This window comes from Alternaria incomplexa, assembly GCF_024043165.1.
Source record: "Alternaria incomplexa strain BMP 0042 chromosome Unknown scaffold_8, whole genome shotgun sequence".
Classification (NCBI taxonomy): domain Eukaryota; kingdom Fungi; phylum Ascomycota; class Dothideomycetes; order Pleosporales; family Pleosporaceae; genus Alternaria; species Alternaria incomplexa.
Genome location: NW_026249857.1, coordinates 363,399 through 382,944, shown reverse-complemented (window position 1 = coordinate 382,944; position 19,546 = coordinate 363,399). Strand labels below are relative to the sequence as shown.

General features: G+C 52.4%; 5 protein-coding genes and 1 non-coding gene across 6 annotated transcripts; 4 read left to right on the top strand and 2 right to left on the bottom strand.

The window, feature by feature from the left end:
- Positions 1-894: 894 nt before the first annotated feature.
- J4E90_005933 (uncharacterized protein) lies at positions 895-2,293 on the top strand (the record flags this gene model as incomplete). Its single annotated transcript, XM_051435483.1, has 3 exons — positions 895-1,065; positions 1,137-1,248; positions 1,299-2,293. 3 exons carry the CDS (start codon positions 895-897, stop codon positions 2,291-2,293), a joined length of 1,278 nt encoding a protein of 425 aa, XP_051290341.1.
- Positions 2,294-2,877: 584 nt separating this feature from the next.
- On the bottom strand, positions 2,878-6,045 carry J4E90_005932 (uncharacterized protein; the record flags this gene model as incomplete). The annotated part of the gene is made up of 4 exons (XM_051435482.1): positions 2,878-2,981; positions 3,035-3,748; positions 3,803-4,111; positions 4,731-6,045. The coding sequence occupies 4 exons, from the start codon at positions 6,043-6,045 to the stop codon at positions 2,878-2,880; spliced, it is 2,442 nt and encodes an 813-aa protein (XP_051290340.1).
- Positions 6,046-7,104: 1,059 nt separating this feature from the next.
- Positions 7,105-8,645, top strand: J4E90_005931 (uncharacterized protein; the record flags this gene model as incomplete). Its single annotated transcript, XM_051435481.1, has 2 exons — positions 7,105-8,228; positions 8,282-8,645. The coding sequence occupies 2 exons, from the start codon at positions 7,105-7,107 to the stop codon at positions 8,643-8,645; spliced, it is 1,488 nt and encodes a 495-aa protein (XP_051290339.1).
- Positions 8,646-15,309: 6,664 nt separating this feature from the next.
- On the top strand, positions 15,310-16,089 carry J4E90_005930 (uncharacterized protein; the record flags this gene model as incomplete). Its single annotated transcript, XM_051435480.1, has 1 exon — positions 15,310-16,089. One exon carries the CDS (start codon positions 15,310-15,312, stop codon positions 16,087-16,089), a length of 780 nt encoding a protein of 259 aa, XP_051290338.1.
- An 846-nt stretch (positions 16,090-16,935) lies between these two features.
- Positions 16,936-17,031, top strand: J4E90_005929. Its single transcript has one exon. It is a non-coding gene; the product is annotated as a tRNA-Leu (tRNA).
- Positions 17,032-18,021: 990 nt separating this feature from the next.
- J4E90_005928 (uncharacterized protein) lies at positions 18,022-18,874 on the bottom strand (the record flags this gene model as incomplete). The annotated part of the gene is made up of 2 exons (XM_051435479.1): positions 18,022-18,466; positions 18,522-18,874. The coding sequence occupies 2 exons, from the start codon at positions 18,872-18,874 to the stop codon at positions 18,022-18,024; spliced, it is 798 nt and encodes a 265-aa protein (XP_051290337.1).
- Between the last annotated feature and the right edge of the window lie 672 nt (positions 18,875-19,546).

The window sequence follows — 19,546 nt, the reverse complement described above, 5'->3', positions numbered from 1 at the left end:
AACGGTACAGGTGGGCTCGGGCTCTGGGTGGTGGGTGTGATCTACGTGCAACTTCAGCTCTGGTGTTAGACTACGGATATACCCTATGCGCAGTAAGCGCGGCGTTTTCAGAGAGGCTCTTTCGGCCTTGGCCTCAGTGGGGAGATTAGCAATGTACCATATGATTGTTCGCAGCGACTGGAGGCTTCACTCGAGCGTCATGGAGCCAACGTGTACATCAACCTGTGGCAATGCTCCATCAAGCAGGTGGTTTGCCGACACCCAATCGGCGGCATGAAGCGCACCTATAGCTTGAATAGCGAGAGTCGAAGCCCCGCAGTAGACGTCGATGTGCATAGACAGCTACAAGTCGTACATACCGAGCCGGCTATCCGCCTAGGCAGACGGCAGTGGTGAGCAGGCTGCATCGCCGTGTGTAACAACGAGCGACAGGATCAAGCCTGGTTTGGACCGCGCGTTGGGTGCATTGCATTGATGTCGGCAGGCCGAGGGACGTCATGTGGCGTGTGGCTGAGGCGAGCAGTCGTGCAAGGGCAGGGTCCTCAGACGGTGTGGTTTTGCGGGGCTAGAACAGGGGAAGAGCCCTTGAGAAAAGGGCCCACGCGACCCCCGTGGGTAGGCGATCGAATCGCGGCACATGCTCAGTCCAACCCTCCCTCCATACAAGACATCCCGACCGCCCAGAGCCGCAGGTGTCTTCCTTTTTCTTCTGCGCGCAGCCATTGCTATCCCCAATTGGTACGTCATGGCCCCCTCCGACTGCGGGTGCTGGTGTTCAGAATTTACCCTTTCACATGCGCCGAAGCCACCATCTATGTCCTCTCAACTCCTCCACCGCCCAGCCAACACCACACTGCACCATGAGACTAACCATGGCATAGTTCAAACATCATTATGAGTAAAGCACAATCACCATACGATTCACTCCGGAACATACCGCAGTGCTACGACAACTCGGACTCGGAGAAGTCGGCCCTCAACCTCATACTTGCGCTGCGGCCAGAATGGGAGGAAACCAAGGACACAATTGAGTTTGTGCGGTTTACCGATGGCATTACGAACACGGTATGCATATGCTCGCAGCCATGAACTGGCCACGGCCCCCTTTCTCCACGCATGGCTAAGACGACGGATAGCTTCTGAAAGCGGTGAACAACCTGCCCGGCCTGTCCAAGACCGAGGTCGACGACGACGCGATCCTGCTGCGAGCATACGGAAAGGGAACAGACGTCCTCATAGACCGCGAGAGTACGTGACCATGCACCGCCGCCACGACCGAGACTAAACAAGAAAACTAGAGGAAACCCGCTCCCACTCGCTGCTCGCACGCCACAATCTCGCACCCTCTCTGTACGCGCGGTTTGAAAATGGTCTCCTATACAAGTACATTCCAGGCGACGTATGCACGCCTGAAGATTTGCGACGGCCAGACATATGGCGAGGAGTAGCACAGAGGCTGGGAGAATGGCATGCCACATTACCTATATCGAGCATTAGCAGCACATGTCCCGCGCCCGCACAACTCACATCTCACAACAACAAGCGTGCGTCTCTAGCCGCCATGGCGACCCTCACGCCAGGCAAGCCCATCCCGAATGTGTGGACAACAATGCAGAAATGGATCCTCGCGCTGCCGACCGACACAACGGCGCAGGCCGAGCGGCGCGATGAGCTCATGCAAGAACTCGAAAGCTTAGTAGCGTTATTGGGTGACACGCCCGGTGTAGGCGGCTCGAATCCGTTTGTCTTCGCCCATTGCGACCTCCTCTCCGGCAACGTGATTCTCGAGCCTACGCCGTCCTCTGCCTCTGCCTCGCGCCGATCTAGTGCGTCGAGCGGGTCCGACTCGCCCGACACTGCAGCTGCATGCGTGTCGTTTATCGACTACGAATACGCGACTCCTGCTCCTGCTTCCTTTGACATTGCAAACCACTTCGCCGAATGGGGCGGTTTCGACTGCGATTACAACGCCATGCCCACACGCACCACTCGCCGCGCTTTTCTCCGCGAATACCTCCGCAGCTTCAACGCGCACCAGAATAAAAGTTACAAGGAGGAGGAGCTCGAGATGCTGTTTGAGCAGGTCGATCGCTTCCGTGGCGTTCCAGGGTTTTATTGGGGCATCTGGGCGTTGATCCAAGCGCAGATTTCGCTCATCGAGTTCGACTATGCGAGTTACGCTGAGATAAGATTGGGTGAATACTTTGCGTGGAAGAAGACGCTTGATGGGGGTGTGGAAACGGAGAATGAGCGTATGGTGCTAAGGGAGAAGGTTTGGGCGTCAGAAGAGTAGGCGATGGTATGACGTTCCCGGCATGGGCATGCCTAGGAGTTTGGAAGAGTGGAGAAAGCTGGTTCGGCTGAACATTCAACATGCGATTTTCCTTATTGTTCCATAGGGGCGGGCGCCTTTTTTTTCTTGTTCGCTATCAGCTAGAGCACTCACCTTGTTCGCCGTTTTTTTTTTACAACACGCTTAGTACGTTTAATACCAACTTAGAGCACGTTCGTTATGGGACTGTTACCAACTTGAGACTCTGGAGCCTACATCGATGTTAGGTCACACACTTTGCAGTTTCAGTGGGTGGTGGTGGTGGTGGTTAGTGGAGGAGTTCGTGATGTTATCGAATAGGAGGAGAGTATATAGAAATGGTATAGAGGTAGAGAAACACGACAGAGTTGGAGGAAGGCGTTGCATCATTTCTTGTGACTATGCTTAATATCATTGGAAACCCACAGACGCTTACAAAGACCTGAACGCTCCATGATATACCCCTTATTTACCCATTCTTCCACACTATCTTATGCGTCCGAAATCTGGGTTGCGCGCAGACTCGATCTTGCCCAGGGCGCACACCCTGTGCACCGGCACAGTATTCAACTACCAAACCATCCTTGCCAGAACGATTTCTCAACAACCTGATTGCCAGCAGCAGGTTCCGGCGAGGAGGGTTGCTGATGTTCCTCAACATTCTGTACGACTACCAAGATATATGTCAGTCCAACATCTTTGCAGGATTGCATGAAGACTTACCTGGCTGGTAGCGGTACCGCGAGACGATAGCATTCATCTCTTTCTCGATTCGTTTGTAGTCAAAAGCATCCAATAGGTTCCAAACTCGAATCATAGCTATGATGTCCTCATGCACCTTGCTGCAGGGACCTTCGTTGAACCATTCAGCGGATTTGTCGATGTCCTTCTTTTCAACCTCTTTTTGGTCGTTGTCGCATTGCCAGAATGCATGGTCCAGGATGATTATGGTATCAAGAGCGCACATGAGCAACGCTCTGCCGAACTGGGGTGCGGATACTATGGACACAGCTGCAACGCTCGTGGCAACTACAGCTCCAGGCACAGCTCCGAAGCCTGACCCTACCATGACGGCACCAGCGCCACCCAAAGCTTGCGTAAACAACTGCACCACGTTTGCAGTAGTGTTGCTGACCAGAACGTTGGCCATACATCGCCAAGCGATGTCTCCGCTGATGCCGTGGAAATTGAAGATACCACTGATTGCGCTCACAATCATTGGTGCTACCACTGTGGTTGAGACACTGCCGGAATAGGCCATCGGAACCGTGCTCGTTCGTACGGCGTGCTTGTATAATCGCAGAGACTCTTTTATAGCTGCTTCGACCTTTACGTCGACCAGGACTCCCTGTGCTTGAGAAAACATGGCTCTCACTTGGTTGTTCTTCAGATTGCTGGATGTGACTTCAACAAGATTCTTGATGGATTCCGCATCCTCTGCACTATCATCAGCTCAAACATCCTAAAAGACCAAAAGCATTCAATGCTTACGCTCGCTTGTGAAGATTGGACCGGCCATGCACGGATACCCTTGAGAGGTGTCCACGAATGCCTCCTTGATCTTCGCTTTGAACAGATCAACACGTTCTGCGACTCTGGCATCAACGAACCTGCGACGCTCCTTATATGTCAGTTGGTCGTCGTTCTCCTCCTCGGGCACTTGGCCCTTGTACGTCGCCCTGAGTAGATCCACTTTGGAGCATATCACCACGACAGGGATGGTACTCTTGCACTCGTTCAGCACTCTGAAGAGATCTCTGTCGGACTCGCGGGCGGGTCGACTTTCGCGTTCGGATCCGGCTAGTATACAATACCTGCTATAATTAGCCTCCACGAAACTCCATAAAAAGAAGGACTTCATACCAGATGGTATGGACTCTCAACGGGAGATTAGGCTCTCTGGATCGGGTTGTCAAGAAATTTTTCACAGCGCTGGCTTCCTTGTTGGAAGCTCCGGACTGGAAGCCTTCCGAGTCGTGAACGATGTATGGAAGATCTGGTCCCGTAATCTCTTCCTCTACATCATGCTTTTGGTGTGTATTGGCATTGACCTGAGACTAGACCAAACAATTAGCAATGAGAGCTGCTTCGCCGAAGGGGACGTACAAGGTTGCCTTTGAGGACTTTGTTTATTAGCGAAGACTTTCCTACCCCGGCATCACCACAAATCAAGATACGGACTTTCTCGAGCCGTTTCTGCATGGCCGGTGACGAATTTTGCCAGAAGATTTCACCTTCATCTGGAATGGCCCGGTGACGAAACAAAGCGAGAGATTTGGAGAAAGCCCAGCCGCCAGACACATGGCTGATGCTGGGGTTCTCATCGAGCACTTGATACACAGATGGATGGATGAAAGTCCCGACAGGTGCTACAGACGAGAGTCAGCTACGATAATCGGATAGAATGGGGCATACATACAAGTGGGGCAATAGCCCATCAATACGTGTTCGTCGAATATGCATCGAGGTTTGATTGTCCAAACTAATCTGTGCGCAGGACCCCAGTACGAGCTGTTGATCTTCACCTTGAACTCGTCCTTGCGGTTCTCATGTATGTCGCAGAGATCCCAAAGGCGAACACTAATTCCATTTTCAAGTGTCAGGGACGTTTCTGACGGCTTGCTCGAGGTCTTTTGGCGCTGCGATTGTGGCGGCATGACCAACTTCACGGGATCGTCCATGTAAGGTTTAGGAGGCTCCTGGATGTACGCTGTCTCTTTGTATTCCAGCCCAATTGGTCGAAATCCAAGCGTGAGACCAAGAGCTTCGGCTTCAGAGAGCACCCACTGTAGTGGATAAAGTGACAGACCATCCTTGGAGTTCGCGCCTCCTAGGTCCTCATGTGTACCAACAAACCAAGCCTGTAAGATTCTGTGTTTTGACGATGCTGCGTTGATATCGGGTGTCGCCGTCTCTGGTTTGAACTGCTCTCTCTCCTCATTGAGGGCCAATGCATGACGGTAATGCTGAATGTGGGGGTGGGGCAAAACATCGAACAAGCCATGGTCTGTGAATGCCTTCACAGTGTCGAAAGCCCCAACAAAACGTACTACGGGAGGTGTTGTACTGCGGATGAAGTGATGATGGGTCTGTCCGTTTACGTTTTTGTTCGGCGCTCTGACATCGGGGTAGAGCTCCAACATCTCTTGGTAATGCTTTGAGAAATCGTGCAAGTCCTTGGGTACATGCATGTAACAAAGGAGGTTCGCCACGGCACGAACTGTAAATGCGCCACGGCTGAATCCGAAGAAATAGATCTCGTCGTTCGGGCCATTGGTATTGCGACAGCAGTAATCGTACACTTTTTCGATCTCGGCTGGAAGTCCAGACCCAAAGGCGCCCGAGAACAAGTTCTTCATGGCATTTCCCTTATCTCCAAGACCATTGAAATACATTCGTTGCTGTTGCCACCGTTTTCCTGTCACCTGGTCCGTAACAGGGCCTTCTTTCACGGATGCAAAGGCTCGAAACACCGTGCTGATATTCCCTTCTGGGCTTCCGAACGTGCCATCTGGCCCACCCCAGGTTCCGTCGACGCAAACGATCAAGCGCGTTGGTAGGGGCCCGTCCTGAATCTTCTCCGCAGGTGGTGCGGAGGCCATCGAGGGGTTCTGTTGCGCTTTCGATTCGAGGAGGACAGAAGACGGAGCGTAATGGTATCTCACGGCAAGTATGACCAAAACAGCCAGACATAGCCAACCCCATTGAGAACCTGTCTCGGATGCGGCACTCATGATGGGGAAAAAGTTGTAAATTTTCAGTTTGCTCAAATGATGTGAGGCGATGAGAGGGAGCGCGACAGCCCCATGCCACAGTCAGTCTGATCTATACCGCTCGATAGCCATTCTCATTTCCTAGGATGTCTGGACCCGGAAACACTAGAAATGGCGTCTGTAGTGCATGCCAGTGGCGCTCGTCCTTCTCCGGCTGCCGTGTGCTGTGGGCAAGGTATTCGTCGTTCGGAGCTGTGTGCAACAATGGTTCGTGTGCCTGGGCCGTGTCGGCTCAGCCTCACCTGAAGCAATTATGAGCAAGCGTCTAGAGCTTCATACACTAATTCTTAGTTCCAGGAAGTCGCCCATTCTACCGCATTGTGGCTGCGTGTTACGAGCGACATGTGCTACCGGCATTTGAGAAGCGACGTCCTCTCAAGTCACCCATCTTTAGGAAAATGCTCTTGCTGTACGGATAGCATGATTTGCAAGCTTGCAAACTGCACTTTCTCTGGGTATGTTGTATACGTTTGCGGCGAAAGAAGGAAGCGGGACGCGCCTGGCCGTGCCACGCCACATGTGGGGCGGACTCGCCTGGGCAGACATCGCAGGGCTGGAGGGCTGGGTGGCTGGTCAGCCGCAATACAATAAACCCAATGCATAGAAGGAAGCCTGGCTTGCAGACGCCTTGTTTGGGGTGGCTTGCAGAGCACGCGTCCTCACGACCGGTGCACTCGCATCGCGCGCTCATTCGTTCTCTACCCCGCACAAATTAGAATGTGTAGCTCCGGACCACGAATTACAACACGATCGCGTTGAGTGCTGAGCAAGGTATGGGCCGGTGGGCGCCTCGATATGCGGCGACAGCCACGATGGCTTCTTGAGCGCAGCTGAGCCCAAACTTCGGCACAGTTCGCGGCTCGCTGTTTACCTAGGTATGCTCGTGACGCAAGGTGAGGCCGATGTCTCCGATTGTCGATGTTAGTGCGCGTACACTGGCTTTCCCCCGGGACATGAACAGAGTTAACAACCGTAACGTCTCTTTACATTTGCATAGTTCTTCATCGACTGAAGCCTATTATGGAATCTATGTTTTCGTCTAATATCCGCGAACACGGCAGCATACCGTGGGACGACAAGTACATGAAGATTGGCTCCGGCTACGATCTCTACAAACAGCAGTCGCTGCGCTCGCCTTTTTGGCCATGTCACCCTTCCTCTGAACTTCCAAGTACGGAACTGCACACTCTGGAGATCAGCAGCAAGATATTGCGCGATGAGGAAACTTTACTTCAATACATGACCTCTGACACACGGGCACTTGCATCGGTCTTTACTGTCTTCAACCTTAAAGCCTCCCTGGAGACACTCAAGACCGCTCGATGTAGCAAGACGTCCATGACAGTGATTAAGCGTTGCACTATTACGCTGCCTGCTGAGCATCATGAGCATTTGCTTGAGCTCTCTGACGAAGCAGAGTCCTGTTTTGGGCGGCTGAATTGGTACGGGGAAGACAACGCACAAACCTTCAAGACAAGGTACGGCCAGTACTGCATCACTGGAAGAACTCGACAATCCACGTTCTTTGCCGTGAGCACCTACTCAGCCGATACACAGCAGGAACTCGACCAGTTTGCCAGTAGGCTTTCGGCGGACTTCAACGGAAAAACGGTGTCCGTCGAAGCTGCATCTTCCTTCGAAATGGGTTCATCCCACAAATCCGCTAGCATCAGGGAAACGCATGAAGTCGTCGTCGTTGGATGCAGTTCGCGGAACTTGCAACACCGGCTCCACACAATCGATATTCAGAAAGCTTGGGTCGACTTCCTTGAGCACTACACGCCTATACCAGTCCTGGCGCAAATTACACACTATGCCAATATCGACATCAGAATCAAACATCCGCAGGGGTCGCTGTCCATCCCAGAAGACTTTCGGAATGCAGCTGAGCTTGCCCAGCTTCTCCAGGTTGCAGCTCGGTCCAATCGTCTGGTCGGCGCTCGAGCCCTAGAGATATCTGTCCAGTCGACGATTTTGAAGCTGGCTGATCTACACGTATACGCGGAAGATAGTGACGAGGCCCTTCAACAATGCGTGGCGACTCTAAAGAACGTCCGAGAAGAGCTGAGTGGAGTGTGGGATCGACGGCGAAAGGTGGCAAAGGTGATGACTGAAACAGAAGGCCAAATTGAGAAGTGGAAGTTGTAAGCAAATTCCTTCTTCATAAATGGCTGCCATGAGACTGATTGACTTGTAGAAACAAATGGGTGAAAGCCCACCACACCCCACAATGGAAGATTGGAATCTGCCCTGATGATGTGCACGAAAGTCTCCGCAATGAAGTCATAGAGTATCGAGAGGACTGGGACCCTGAGAGTAAGCGTGATGGTATGCCCGTGTGTCTCAAGAATGAGGTGTCCATGTGCCTCCCTGGACGCCGAATTGTTGGAGCACAGGTTGAGAGTGGTTGGCAAGATGATACCAATGGATGGTGGCGAAGGACCTATGGGTCTTTGGGAGAAGACACGCTTGCTATTGGTTTCGAGACTCAACACTACCGCGGTGGTAGCTGGGCTTTGATTGTATGGGCGGTTGACAATAATATATACATGGAAGCCTGATAGTATCTTGGACAGGGTCATGAAGTCGCGCTAGGTACATATGGATTTCGGAGGTTGTGAGTAGCTCGTCTGCGTCGCGTCACCGCAGTACCATGGGACGAAGAGCGGTGGAAGCAACAAGGTCTTCAACCGTGAGTCTCAAGTCAGAACGCGCTCCTGGTCCACAGTATAATGCTAGCATCATTCGTAGCCTGTCTATCGCCTGTGATGGTTGCTCGTCATTTCGCTTACTACATCTCCTGCAGAAATGCCCATTCCTTCACATACGACCATAGGACAATGAGAATTAGGCTTCCCGTCCGCTCAGCCATATACAAGCATTGTACCGGCGGATTAGTAGTTAGGTGGGTGACCACTAGCGAATCCCCGCTGTTGTATGTTTTTGCAGTTCTTTGTTGATGAAGTTGTTTTTTTTTGCATGTGGGGCGGCCGCGCACACTGAACTTGAAGGCCCGGTGGAATGAGAGGCGCTAATGAAGTCTGCCCTTGGTCGGAAAACGCGAGGCTGTGTTGACGAAGTTTCGGCCGCATGTCACGCCGAAGGAGACGTCCTTTCCGGATTGGAGGAGCTTCCATGCTGCCATAAGCTCGTCGGCCAGAGCTTCTCTCCAGGGCCTCCAGAATTGATTGAGTTTGGTATGTCCACCAGTAAATGTCACCATGTACCTCGGAGAAGCGATTCGTCATGCCGTACTGAAGCTTTTGGAGGTGGATTACTAACTCGAACTGGAGTGCTGAGGTCTGTAGCTACGGCAAAAGCATCCTCACGTCGCAGGCCCAGCCATCCAGACCCACGGAGATCAACACAGGCTTGATGCCGGCCTCATTCGCTGCCTGTATGTTGCCTGTATGTCGCCTGTGATGGCCATAGTAAACTTGAAAGCTCGATGGAAGGCAAGGCGCTGATGTAGATTGTCCTGGGACATACTTTTGTTTATTCCCAGTGATGGGAGCTGTCTTGTTGTGCAGTTTGAGCAGCGGTGTAGTACAGCTGATACGTTGGTAGATGGCAACGCGGTCCTGGCGACGTGATGCGCAAGAATTGCCCTTCCGACGATTGGCAAGCCATCATGGATGCTTGCTGTCCCAGCTTGCCATTCCTTTGGGGGATATGATGAGCTTCTATCCACGATGATAATAGAAGCGGGCTGACGCGACTCTGCTGCTGTGGTCAAAGGGAAGCGGTAGCTGGTACTGCTCTTGCATAGATCAAACGACGAGGCTTTTCGATATCTCGTCGAAAGCCTCCCAGTTTCAAGATACGTTGACGAATACAACCATCTTTTATGTTTCGTACGTCACGCCAGAAAGCACCCTGGAGGTACTCGCTAATATTCCCGTTGATACACTCATATCAACAAGGACTATGTATACGCCTGAAGTACACACGAAGGCGCAGACAAAAAGGGACAGACTCTTTGTATCTGCCTAGGTGTCTCTCCAAGGAAACTGTTGTTATACGCAGGTGCTGGGATATATCGCGTGACAGCCTCGTAACAGCTGTGCAGTACTGCAGGTCCACCAGGGTAGCCATTCCACGCGGCATAGTGTGCGAGGTACTTTCTTCCAAGCTGCGGAAACCCTTCTCTAATTGTGGTTGTACCGTCTTTCCAGCACTGCGGCGGAGCCTTGGAAGATCGGTTGATATGACACTTGGAGGGGCGCCATTGGCGGCGTCGGCGGTCAATGAGAAGCGGTATAACGTTTCGCGATCGGATGGAGGGCCTCCCTTGCATCGGTCCTCATGCATGGCTAGGTCGTAGAGGTCGGCATAGAATATACCACAGTCGTTTTTTTTCGCACTTGAGTGAAGATGAAATCTCGATGCTGTTTAATCCTGTGGCTTTGTGACGCAGCTGAGAAGCTGTCTTCCACAGCAGGAGAAGGAAGTTGTAACAGCCGTGGAGCACTGCGGCCACATTGAAGGACGTCTAAGCTGCATAGTGAGCTAGGTATCTCTTGCCAATGGAAGGCCATCCTGGAGGCTGTTGATTCCGGCCTTCCAGCTTTCCGGGGCTTTCGCCGAAGAGCGATTGACGACTTTGACGCTCGGAGGCTCCCTAGCAGCCGCAGTCAAGGCAAAGCGGTATGATGTTTTACGCTCTGGTGATGACCTATCTCCCTCGCAACGATGTTCATGCATTGCTAGTTCGTAAAGGTCGGCATAGAAGCCGCCACATTCGTTTTTCTTGCACTGGTATGGCCCTCGGTTGTACTTGGTGTGGCTGCGTGTGTGGTTCGCCAACCCTGTTGCGGTACGGGAGGTATGCGTACATCCGATTCAACATTGTAGCCATCGAGACCGGGTACCTTCAGGCTGCCGTCTAGAAAGGGTATTCGTTGGTGTGAATCTGACTTCCGGCGCTTCGAAGCCACATCGTCGTGCGACTTGTCGGGGCGGGCGCTTGGTGAAGAACGTATCGATGCTTCTTTGCATGGAAGTATTAATACTTTTTCGCTTGGATAGTCATGCCGCGTCGAAGTGAAACGAGAGGTGGCCAGAACTTGTGTCGCAATTTGCAGCATACGTATCACTATATCTTAATAACTAGTGAGTTTTCAAGATAACGTATGCTCCTGCCCTAAAATATTCTCCGCGGAACGCCACAAGAATTGTAGCTACCCCCCGTTGTGGGATGGTAGTTATGTATGACTCGCGCTTGCGCGACGGGCTCGCCGTCTATCGTGATTCATGCATATCCAGTTCGTAAAAGTCGGTGTGAAAGTTTCTACAGCCCTCTGCGCATCACTGGTATGGGCTGCGGCTGTCTTTTCGGTGAGCGCGCGTGGTTTGCTGGCGCCTTAGCTGTCGGGAAGTCTTTATCGCAACCGGTGTGTGGTTGCCATGGGCAAAAGAAAGTAGAATTTGGCGGTAGACTGCACTGCGAATTTTTCTTGTGGCCGTTCGCGTTGTTGTGACTTACGAACATCTCCGGGTCCACTGAACAGGGTGTGAGGAAGCCGTGTAAAGCGTTCGAAGGCGAAGAGGCATTCAGAGGTATTGCCGTTTGGGCGCGACAGGATATTCGGGCTGTGCACACGGCGGAATGTCTCGAGATGTTCAAAAGATATGCGACTCTTGGTTGTAACTTCTTTTGTCCTTGTCGTGGCTGGCTGAGTGCAGTTTCGATAGAGTTGTGCGGGCCATCGAATAAGACAACAAAGAGTGGAGTGGAGTGGAGGAAGGAGAAGTCACTGGCGATTTGTCTGTCTTGAATCTGCGCTAGCGCTGCTGCCTAGTGGATCTGAGTATGCAAATCTGGTGACGGTGATATCCCGGGCTTGCTAGTAAAGTGAGCAGCCGGTTCTCGCGCGAGCCCTATGTCGACCTATCAAGTGAGTGTAAGTATGTCCGCGGGCTCATTGTTATGGCTGACTCTTGCCTTCGCTACACTTGTTGTATCAAGTTGTAGTACTTCGGCAGCATGAAATGAGATTGTGGCCGGAATGGGAAGCGAGATACGTGACTTTACTCTCAACAAGGCCCCAAGCCCGTTTGTAGGCCATCAATCCCAGTTCAGATTATTGATGACTCTCCGTATATGCTGCGCTCCCAACGCCTCGCAGCTCGTCGAGCTGTCGCATTCAGGTCTTCCAGCGTGTAACTGCCTCATCTCATCGCTCCAGGAATGCTCGCCGTTGTGCCAAGTCTCTTGCCTCGCTTCGCTCTCCTTCACCAAGTCCAACAATGGTCGTGGGTTGCTCCCTCCGCCATAGATCTCCGTCTTGAGTGCAGTCTTGACTAGTCTCCTCCAATCCTTTGCCTCGATCTCAATGTTGAACCCCATCGGGCAGTCAAGGGTGCCTGTGTGCAAATGTTGCAAAGCCTGACTGTTGTCGCCGATACGAAATGGTTTCTTCTGACCAGTCTCTCCCATACGCGCGGCTTCGCGATCGACCTCATTCAACACCTTGTTGAAGCGTTCCACTACCGCTTTCATCACAGAAACTATCGACTGTACATTCTGGATCGCAGAATATGATTCTTTTGGACATTGCTTACAATGTATCAGATCCGAGAGCGCCGACATCGCTTTTCGTAAGGGTATGATAACTTGGGGAAAGTGAAAGGTACAGACAGCCTGTAACTCGGTGAGAGTTAGCCATGTCGTTGTAAGACACGTGCACTGCCCTGAATCCGATTGATCGGGAACTGGGTCGGGAAGACTAGTTGGCTGGATGTCCGGTGGCAGGTCAGACTGGAAATTCCATAGTGCTGGGTCGAGGGGCGGGTCCAAATTGTACCTGCAACAACTTTAGCATTGGTCGAGACACATCAAGATAGCTTGACATACATGTTATCAGACCCAGATGCCGTCCCAGACGGATCTTGAAAGGTAAAGTCATAATGCTGTGGCGTCACGATTCCGCATCCTGCCGATCCATCTGACGATTGCACGTCTTGCAGAAGTGAAGGAGAAGTCAGGTTGTCCAGATCTAACAAATTCGGAACACCAGAGAAGTCGTTCCAGACGTTGCTGAAGTCGTCTTGCACTACCGCAGGTAATCCCGTTATCTCGTCCGGTTCGTCCTCTCTCATTCTTTTTCTGGGGCGACCCATCTGCTTTTGCGGCGAATAAATACAATCAATCTTTTCTCTCTCGCAACGAACACATCTTGGAGTGTGGCCAGAGCATTTCAACTTTCGTGTCCCTGGGCATAGTTGAGCGTCGCGCGGGGCAGATGGAAGCCTAGCTTGAGGTACTCACGGCACTCGTCGCAAGCCGCATGTAGTTTTGCCGCTGGTTGCTTATGCTGCTGCACCATTGTAGTGTTGGGTCACGGAGATGCTGAGACCAAAGAAGCAATAGCGCTGAAAGTGGAGATGTCAAATCCAGTATCAGAATGATGTTGTGGTTCAGCATGGGATCGGTGATCGTACTCGGAGGACGCCTAAATTCGCCCTCTGTATGCACATCCCCATGAAGAATGGCTGCGCAGACTAGCCCCACCTTGATGACGGATAACGTGTTGGATTGTCGAATATCGACACATGGGGTTCGGGGTTCTTGTCTCCACGCATGTTAGGTAAGCTGTTTGATGGTCGACTATTCCAATCTGAAACATAGCTATCCGCGGCCGCATAGGGCCGATTTGATTGTGCGTAACCTTGGAAAATTCGCAGTGACAGGCGGGTCACACGTGAGTTGGCACTGGTAGAACCAAACACAACAAAACCCGTCAGCTCTGAAGGAAAAGCAGGTGCAAGCGCTAGCCACGGAAGTGAGGCTACGTGTGACAGGATTCACGCCGAGCCGCTCTCATTGTCCAATGCCATGCTGTGCTGGGCTTTTTGCAGCAGGTCGGAGGCTGAGTACGGCCCCGAATATCGATGGGATTGTGCGAGCCACCCTGCGACCCAGCGCGCTGGATGTGGCAGACAACCTTACTGTTTCACACATTCTACACCGCTCTTGACGTGGTATCTTGGACCTTTCCCAGAGCCTACGCGCAATCGCGCAACTGCGCAACTGCGCAGAAAATGTTAGTGAAGGCACCAATATCGCCAATCAATCTGAGAACAGAGGCGCATACCGCGCGCATCTGCCAATCTACGATTGATGGAAAGGGCGCAGCTGCTCCGCCTTCTTTTTCCATCTCGCCCGTCTTGGGTTGGCTCTTCGTAAGCACCTCCACCGGTTGGAATACAGAGTGCAGCTGACCGGGGTACCCCATGTCCGATGGCGCGCGCCCTATTGTAGAGGCGCACAAAAACTGATGCCTGATTGCTAGTGGTTGCGACTCTGGGGGACGGTACTGTTACCATGGTCGCGAAGTTGGACGAGTTTTTTCTGTGGGTAGACGAGCGACCCAAAGTTCTCCAGCCGTCAGGAACAGACGCGATTGTACCTGGGATGCCATGGATAGGCCGCGCAACAGCATCCAAGGGTGTAATCGTGCGCGCTCTGTCGCGAACGTGATGCCTGGTTAGCCGCATCGGGCCCTAGGGCTGATGGAAGATGGCACCGGCGGGACAAGTCATTGGTTGGGAGCCACCGACACTGCTGCACCTTTTGTGAGTCACAGAAATCGGCCCTTCCTGGCGCCGCGCTCGCTTCGGGTTACTTTTAATCCCCCACTTCCCTCGCTGCCTGAATTTCTCCTTCCTACTCACCTCATCATACTACACCACGAAACAATACACAAGACAGTCACGAACAATGGCTGCCTTTTAACTTCCCCCGCATCTCGCCGTCCGCTAACCGCCGACATATCAATACCCACTATCCCCACTTCCACTCCAATCTCAGAGTCTTCCTTCCCGGAACCTCTGAACTCAAGTCTCGCCTCGCGCAACTTCAGTTCGCCGTCTTCCCTCCCGTTCGACTTCACGTCGACCATCACGGCTTCTCAACAGTCATCATGGCTTTCTTCACCAGCTCCCCACGCCTCCCGGCAACCACAACATACGAGTCAACAAGCATTCGCCCATCCGCAGTCGGACTTCGTGCTCTACGATCAACCTCAGGTCTCCCAGCGGCCTCTGCGAGCACCGAGCGCGCCTCAGCCTGGGCATACGTTTAACAACGGCCAGCACTTCTACGCAAATTCTGCCCCGTCATCTACTACAGAATTCCAACAGCCACGGTTACGCCAACGTCCTCCGGTTCCACTGTTCCCCAGCTCTAGCAACAACATTCCTCAACTGCACAACGTCCCAAACATGGCAGGTACGACGCACGCTTTCCCCGCTCTCGATCGCGAGCTCACGTTCCCCGCAGACTTGAACAGCAACAACTCCTTCGACTCGGGCGCAAGCCTGATGTCCAACTTCAACAACGGAGGCTTTTCTATGGACCAGGTGTCCGCATTCACGGCGATCAACGATCCTTCCGTTGCCGCCGGGTCTACGCGCACCGTGTCCCCCAAGGACATCTTCAATGATGGCTTTGGGTCTGCACCCCCTTCTACGGCGTTCACAAACTTAACTTCCCCTGATATTGGTGATTCCCCCTTCATCAACGATAGCTTCGAGTGCTCCCCGATGTTCAACGGCGAGCCTGTTATTTCCGACACGAGCGACTGGTTCTCCCTGTTCCCCGAGCAGGAGACCAAGATTCCTGATACTGTCTATGCACCTGCTGTCTCCATGCCCATGGACCGCACTATCAGCAGCCAGTCTATGGAGCGATCTGGTTCTTCAAGCACCGGCTCTCCCCTCGTTTTGGATAACTACTCTCGACGCAAGTCATCTGTCACCAACTCACCCGCAACAAATGGCATCAGCAAGTCTCGTCGGCGCAAGGGTCCTCTGCCCAGCATCACCGTCGACCCTAGCGACAAGATCGCTCTGAAGCGCGCACGCAACACCCTTGCTGCTCGTGAGTCGCGACAACGGAAGTTTGACCATGTCAGCACCCTCGAGGCTCGCAACTCTGAGCTCGAAGCTGAGGTCGAAAAGTGGAAGAGCATTGCTATGGCTCATGGATACAGTGGACAATGAATGTCCTCGTCTCTCTCATATGGTTCCCGGTGGTCGTAAGGAGCTGGTGAAGAAACCAGCCTTGCCTTTCGGCAAAAGTTTTCTTATCCGTGTTGTTTCCCGCGGTATTTCCTTTCGCTTCTGTCGCCTCCCCGTCACTGGATGGATGGTGTTTCCGCGCTTCTGTCCTTATGTTTTATCGCCGGTGTGCAGTCTCCCCCTTGTGGTTTTCGATTGACTCCGCCTGGTGCAGGTGGTAATGTGGTGTGGTTCGTTTCTGATGCATTCATAGTTGCGGAGAGCTTTCGTGCTGAAGTCTCCGGGATAGTCTCCTTATATATATATTTACATGATTCACGAATGACTCTTTGCCGCAGTGACTCTTGTGATGTTGTATGACTCAGCCTTGGCCAACTCAGACTGTGGCAATAGTGACTGTTGCCTATGACTCCCACTGACGCATGTTGGTCGTGACTGATTAGGTGGCCTGTTCGCTTGCACGACATGATGTGCACTGTTGACGTGATAGTATTGCGACGGTACACTTCGGTAGGTCGTCGTTTTGTGCTAGTGGTGAACATAGCCATCTCTGAGAGATGACTGCTGTCCAAGGCATACCTAGATACCCCTGACTGCACCTGGCCATAGTGAATGGTCATCACGACCTATCTCATGTCGATCAATATTCCGTCTTCATGTGTTCGCATGTGGGATCCACTCGCTTGGTTCGCAGTCCATGGTGGGGTATCTCCACCTCACGAACAAAGGCTTCGCCCATCCTCCGCCCATCCTTAGTGCAACTCAACCTCAACGGTCGCTGAGTATATAAACATACAAAAAGCAGTGTTCTGCATGAAGTTATCAAATGGCAAGATGGCCGAGTGGTCTAAGGCGCTGCGTTTAGGTCGTTCTAAACATCCTCCGCAGTCTTCACGGGCGTGGGTTCGAATCCCACTCTTGTCAGCACTTCTAATGGCCCTATCTTTTTGCCTGCATCCATGATGTGGGCTTACCTTTTTGCTCATGTCAAAAGCTGAAGGTGGTAGCTGGCTCATGGCTTGCGCTGGCGAGTATGCACAGCAAGTGCGCAGCGCAGATAAGGGCCTATCAAACGCATGGAATGCTTTGAATGCAGTAGACTGCGAGATCTTCTTTCTCTTTTGCCTTGAGTCTGCAAACGAATCTCAGCTCACAGCGATTTTTGTTAGCTCGCTTACGCCAGGTCTTCCCATTCTTCATCACACCCTCACGACTGCTCAACCTGGACCATCTTCTACAATACTACGGTCGCCTTCCGAGCGCACGCCTTCCGTCTATCAGACCGCGTTATCCCGCATAAGGACTCTACACAAACGCAAACATAGGCTATCACGCAAAAGCAGCGTCGACTTTACCCACTAGGTAAAATGCCTACTCAACCCGACGACTTGCTTCTGTCGGTATGTTATCGCACCCTTTCCATCGTGTCAGGACTTCCAGGGTTACCTAGGTATCGACAATGCGGCGTGGATGCACCATTAACTCAGGCTAGCTCCAATCCTCCCTCCGCAATGCGCTCGCGACATTCGGCCCAAACAGCACTCAATATCGTAATATCAAGTTGATGGTGGATGAGTATATGGCTAAGGTCGCTATGGAGGGGCTTTCCATTTCTTCGAGCGAGCCACGTCAGGACGATGAGAAGATGCAGATGGGTTAGAGCGACGCCGTTATCGATATCCACTTCTTTCAATGCGCATTTTAGATACCCTCAGCTACCTTCGAGACCAAGATTGAACACCGGTGTCGTATTGCAGCTATCTAGGTACTGGTCCTTCTACGGGTGGTCCCTTTCATCGGGCTTGTGCCAAGCCCGCGACGGCGTGATCATCAGGAACTCCCGTTCGAAGCAATCCCTTCAACCTCCTTACACGTCCTCGCGATCACATTCCCGACCGATTCTACGGACGACAGCTACCGACCACCATTCCAGCCCGCATTCGGCGCGAAAAGGTCTTCCATGCTGTCACCATCGCTTTTCCCCGTCTTCGAGCCTTGAACGCTGTATGACTTGGTGACGGCAATACGATGATCCGGCCTGTCATCAGCATGCTTAGTCGCATCTGTATCTGCGTCTGCACTTTGTAGTTCATAACTCTTCTCCCCGCTCCGTTTCACGAACATCTTCAACTTGCGAATCCTGGATCCATCTCCGCTTCCGCTTCCACTCGAAAGGGCCAGTATCCAGGGCATGTACTTCTGTATGAAAGGCTTCAGTAGCGCAACGCATGCGCAAATGACTCCGCCGTTGAGCTCGACCGTGGAGAAGATGCATGCCTTGGCCACGTTGTAAGTTGCATCGGGATCGCTAATCATACTGTAAACGTAGATGATGCGAACGGTTGATATGACGACGACACTACAAAAACTGTTAGCACAGAACGCCAGATGGCGCATTACCCGAGGCAACTTACCCAGATCCCAGAGCGAACACGAAGCCCAGTAATATCTTTTGTTTAACAGGTAGTTGCAGGGCGCGCAACATCGGTATCGGCAGGCACAGGATCAAGAAGTCTGTGATTATGTTTATACAGGCCATAAACAGGTTGAGGTCTGTAAGGCACTTCTGGTCTGAATGGGTCCGCGGATTGCAGGGTCCGGCGGCGACTATGGTGATGGCCACGGAGTATCCAGTGACCAGGACTGCCAATGCGTAGATGGCTGCTTGGACTTTCTGATCTGGATTGAGTCGGTAGTACAAAGCTAATAACGAGAGTTTAGCTAGAGCTGGAGTCCAGACATACACCACCATGATACCGACGAGCATCTTCGTATAGCCCAACATTTGCTGCATAGTCACATTCCACATATGTTGACCGAAGCCATACTGGAACGCTACATTCGAGGTCAGTTGCGTACTCAGAGTAAGCAGAGGGGCAGGCTCACTTCGGAAACATATGACCATCCATGCGACGCAGCCGCACCAGCTGAGCACCACCAGCGCATCGTCCAAGCCGGTCATATGACGGATGAATATGCGCGTATACAATCGCAATCCGAGCACGAAGGTGGAAAGTATTGTCATGACTGCATATACCACGACGATTCTCTTCTGAAGATCCGACCGTTCACCACTGAAGTCTGCCTCAACGCCAGGTGGCGCAGACAGAACGCCCGACATGGTCGTAATTGCGGTCATCAAAGCCGGAGAATTTCTTGGATTCGTAGAAGGAGTCGGAACTTTGAAGGGAAGGCGTGATCGCTAGGACCTTGGGTTTTCTCCCGGACATGCATCGAACTTATCTTACACGCAGCCTGAGTTACCTTGCCAGGTGCCAGCGATCTTAAGACGGGGGTACACGCAAGATCCTTTCCGTACAACCTTGCCGTTCAACAGTGAAACCGTAAGATGCTGGCGCATTCTCGGCAACGCTCATGGATATGCGCATCTCCCGAAATTGCACGGTTGGAGGCTCGAATCGAATACCAGATAAGATAT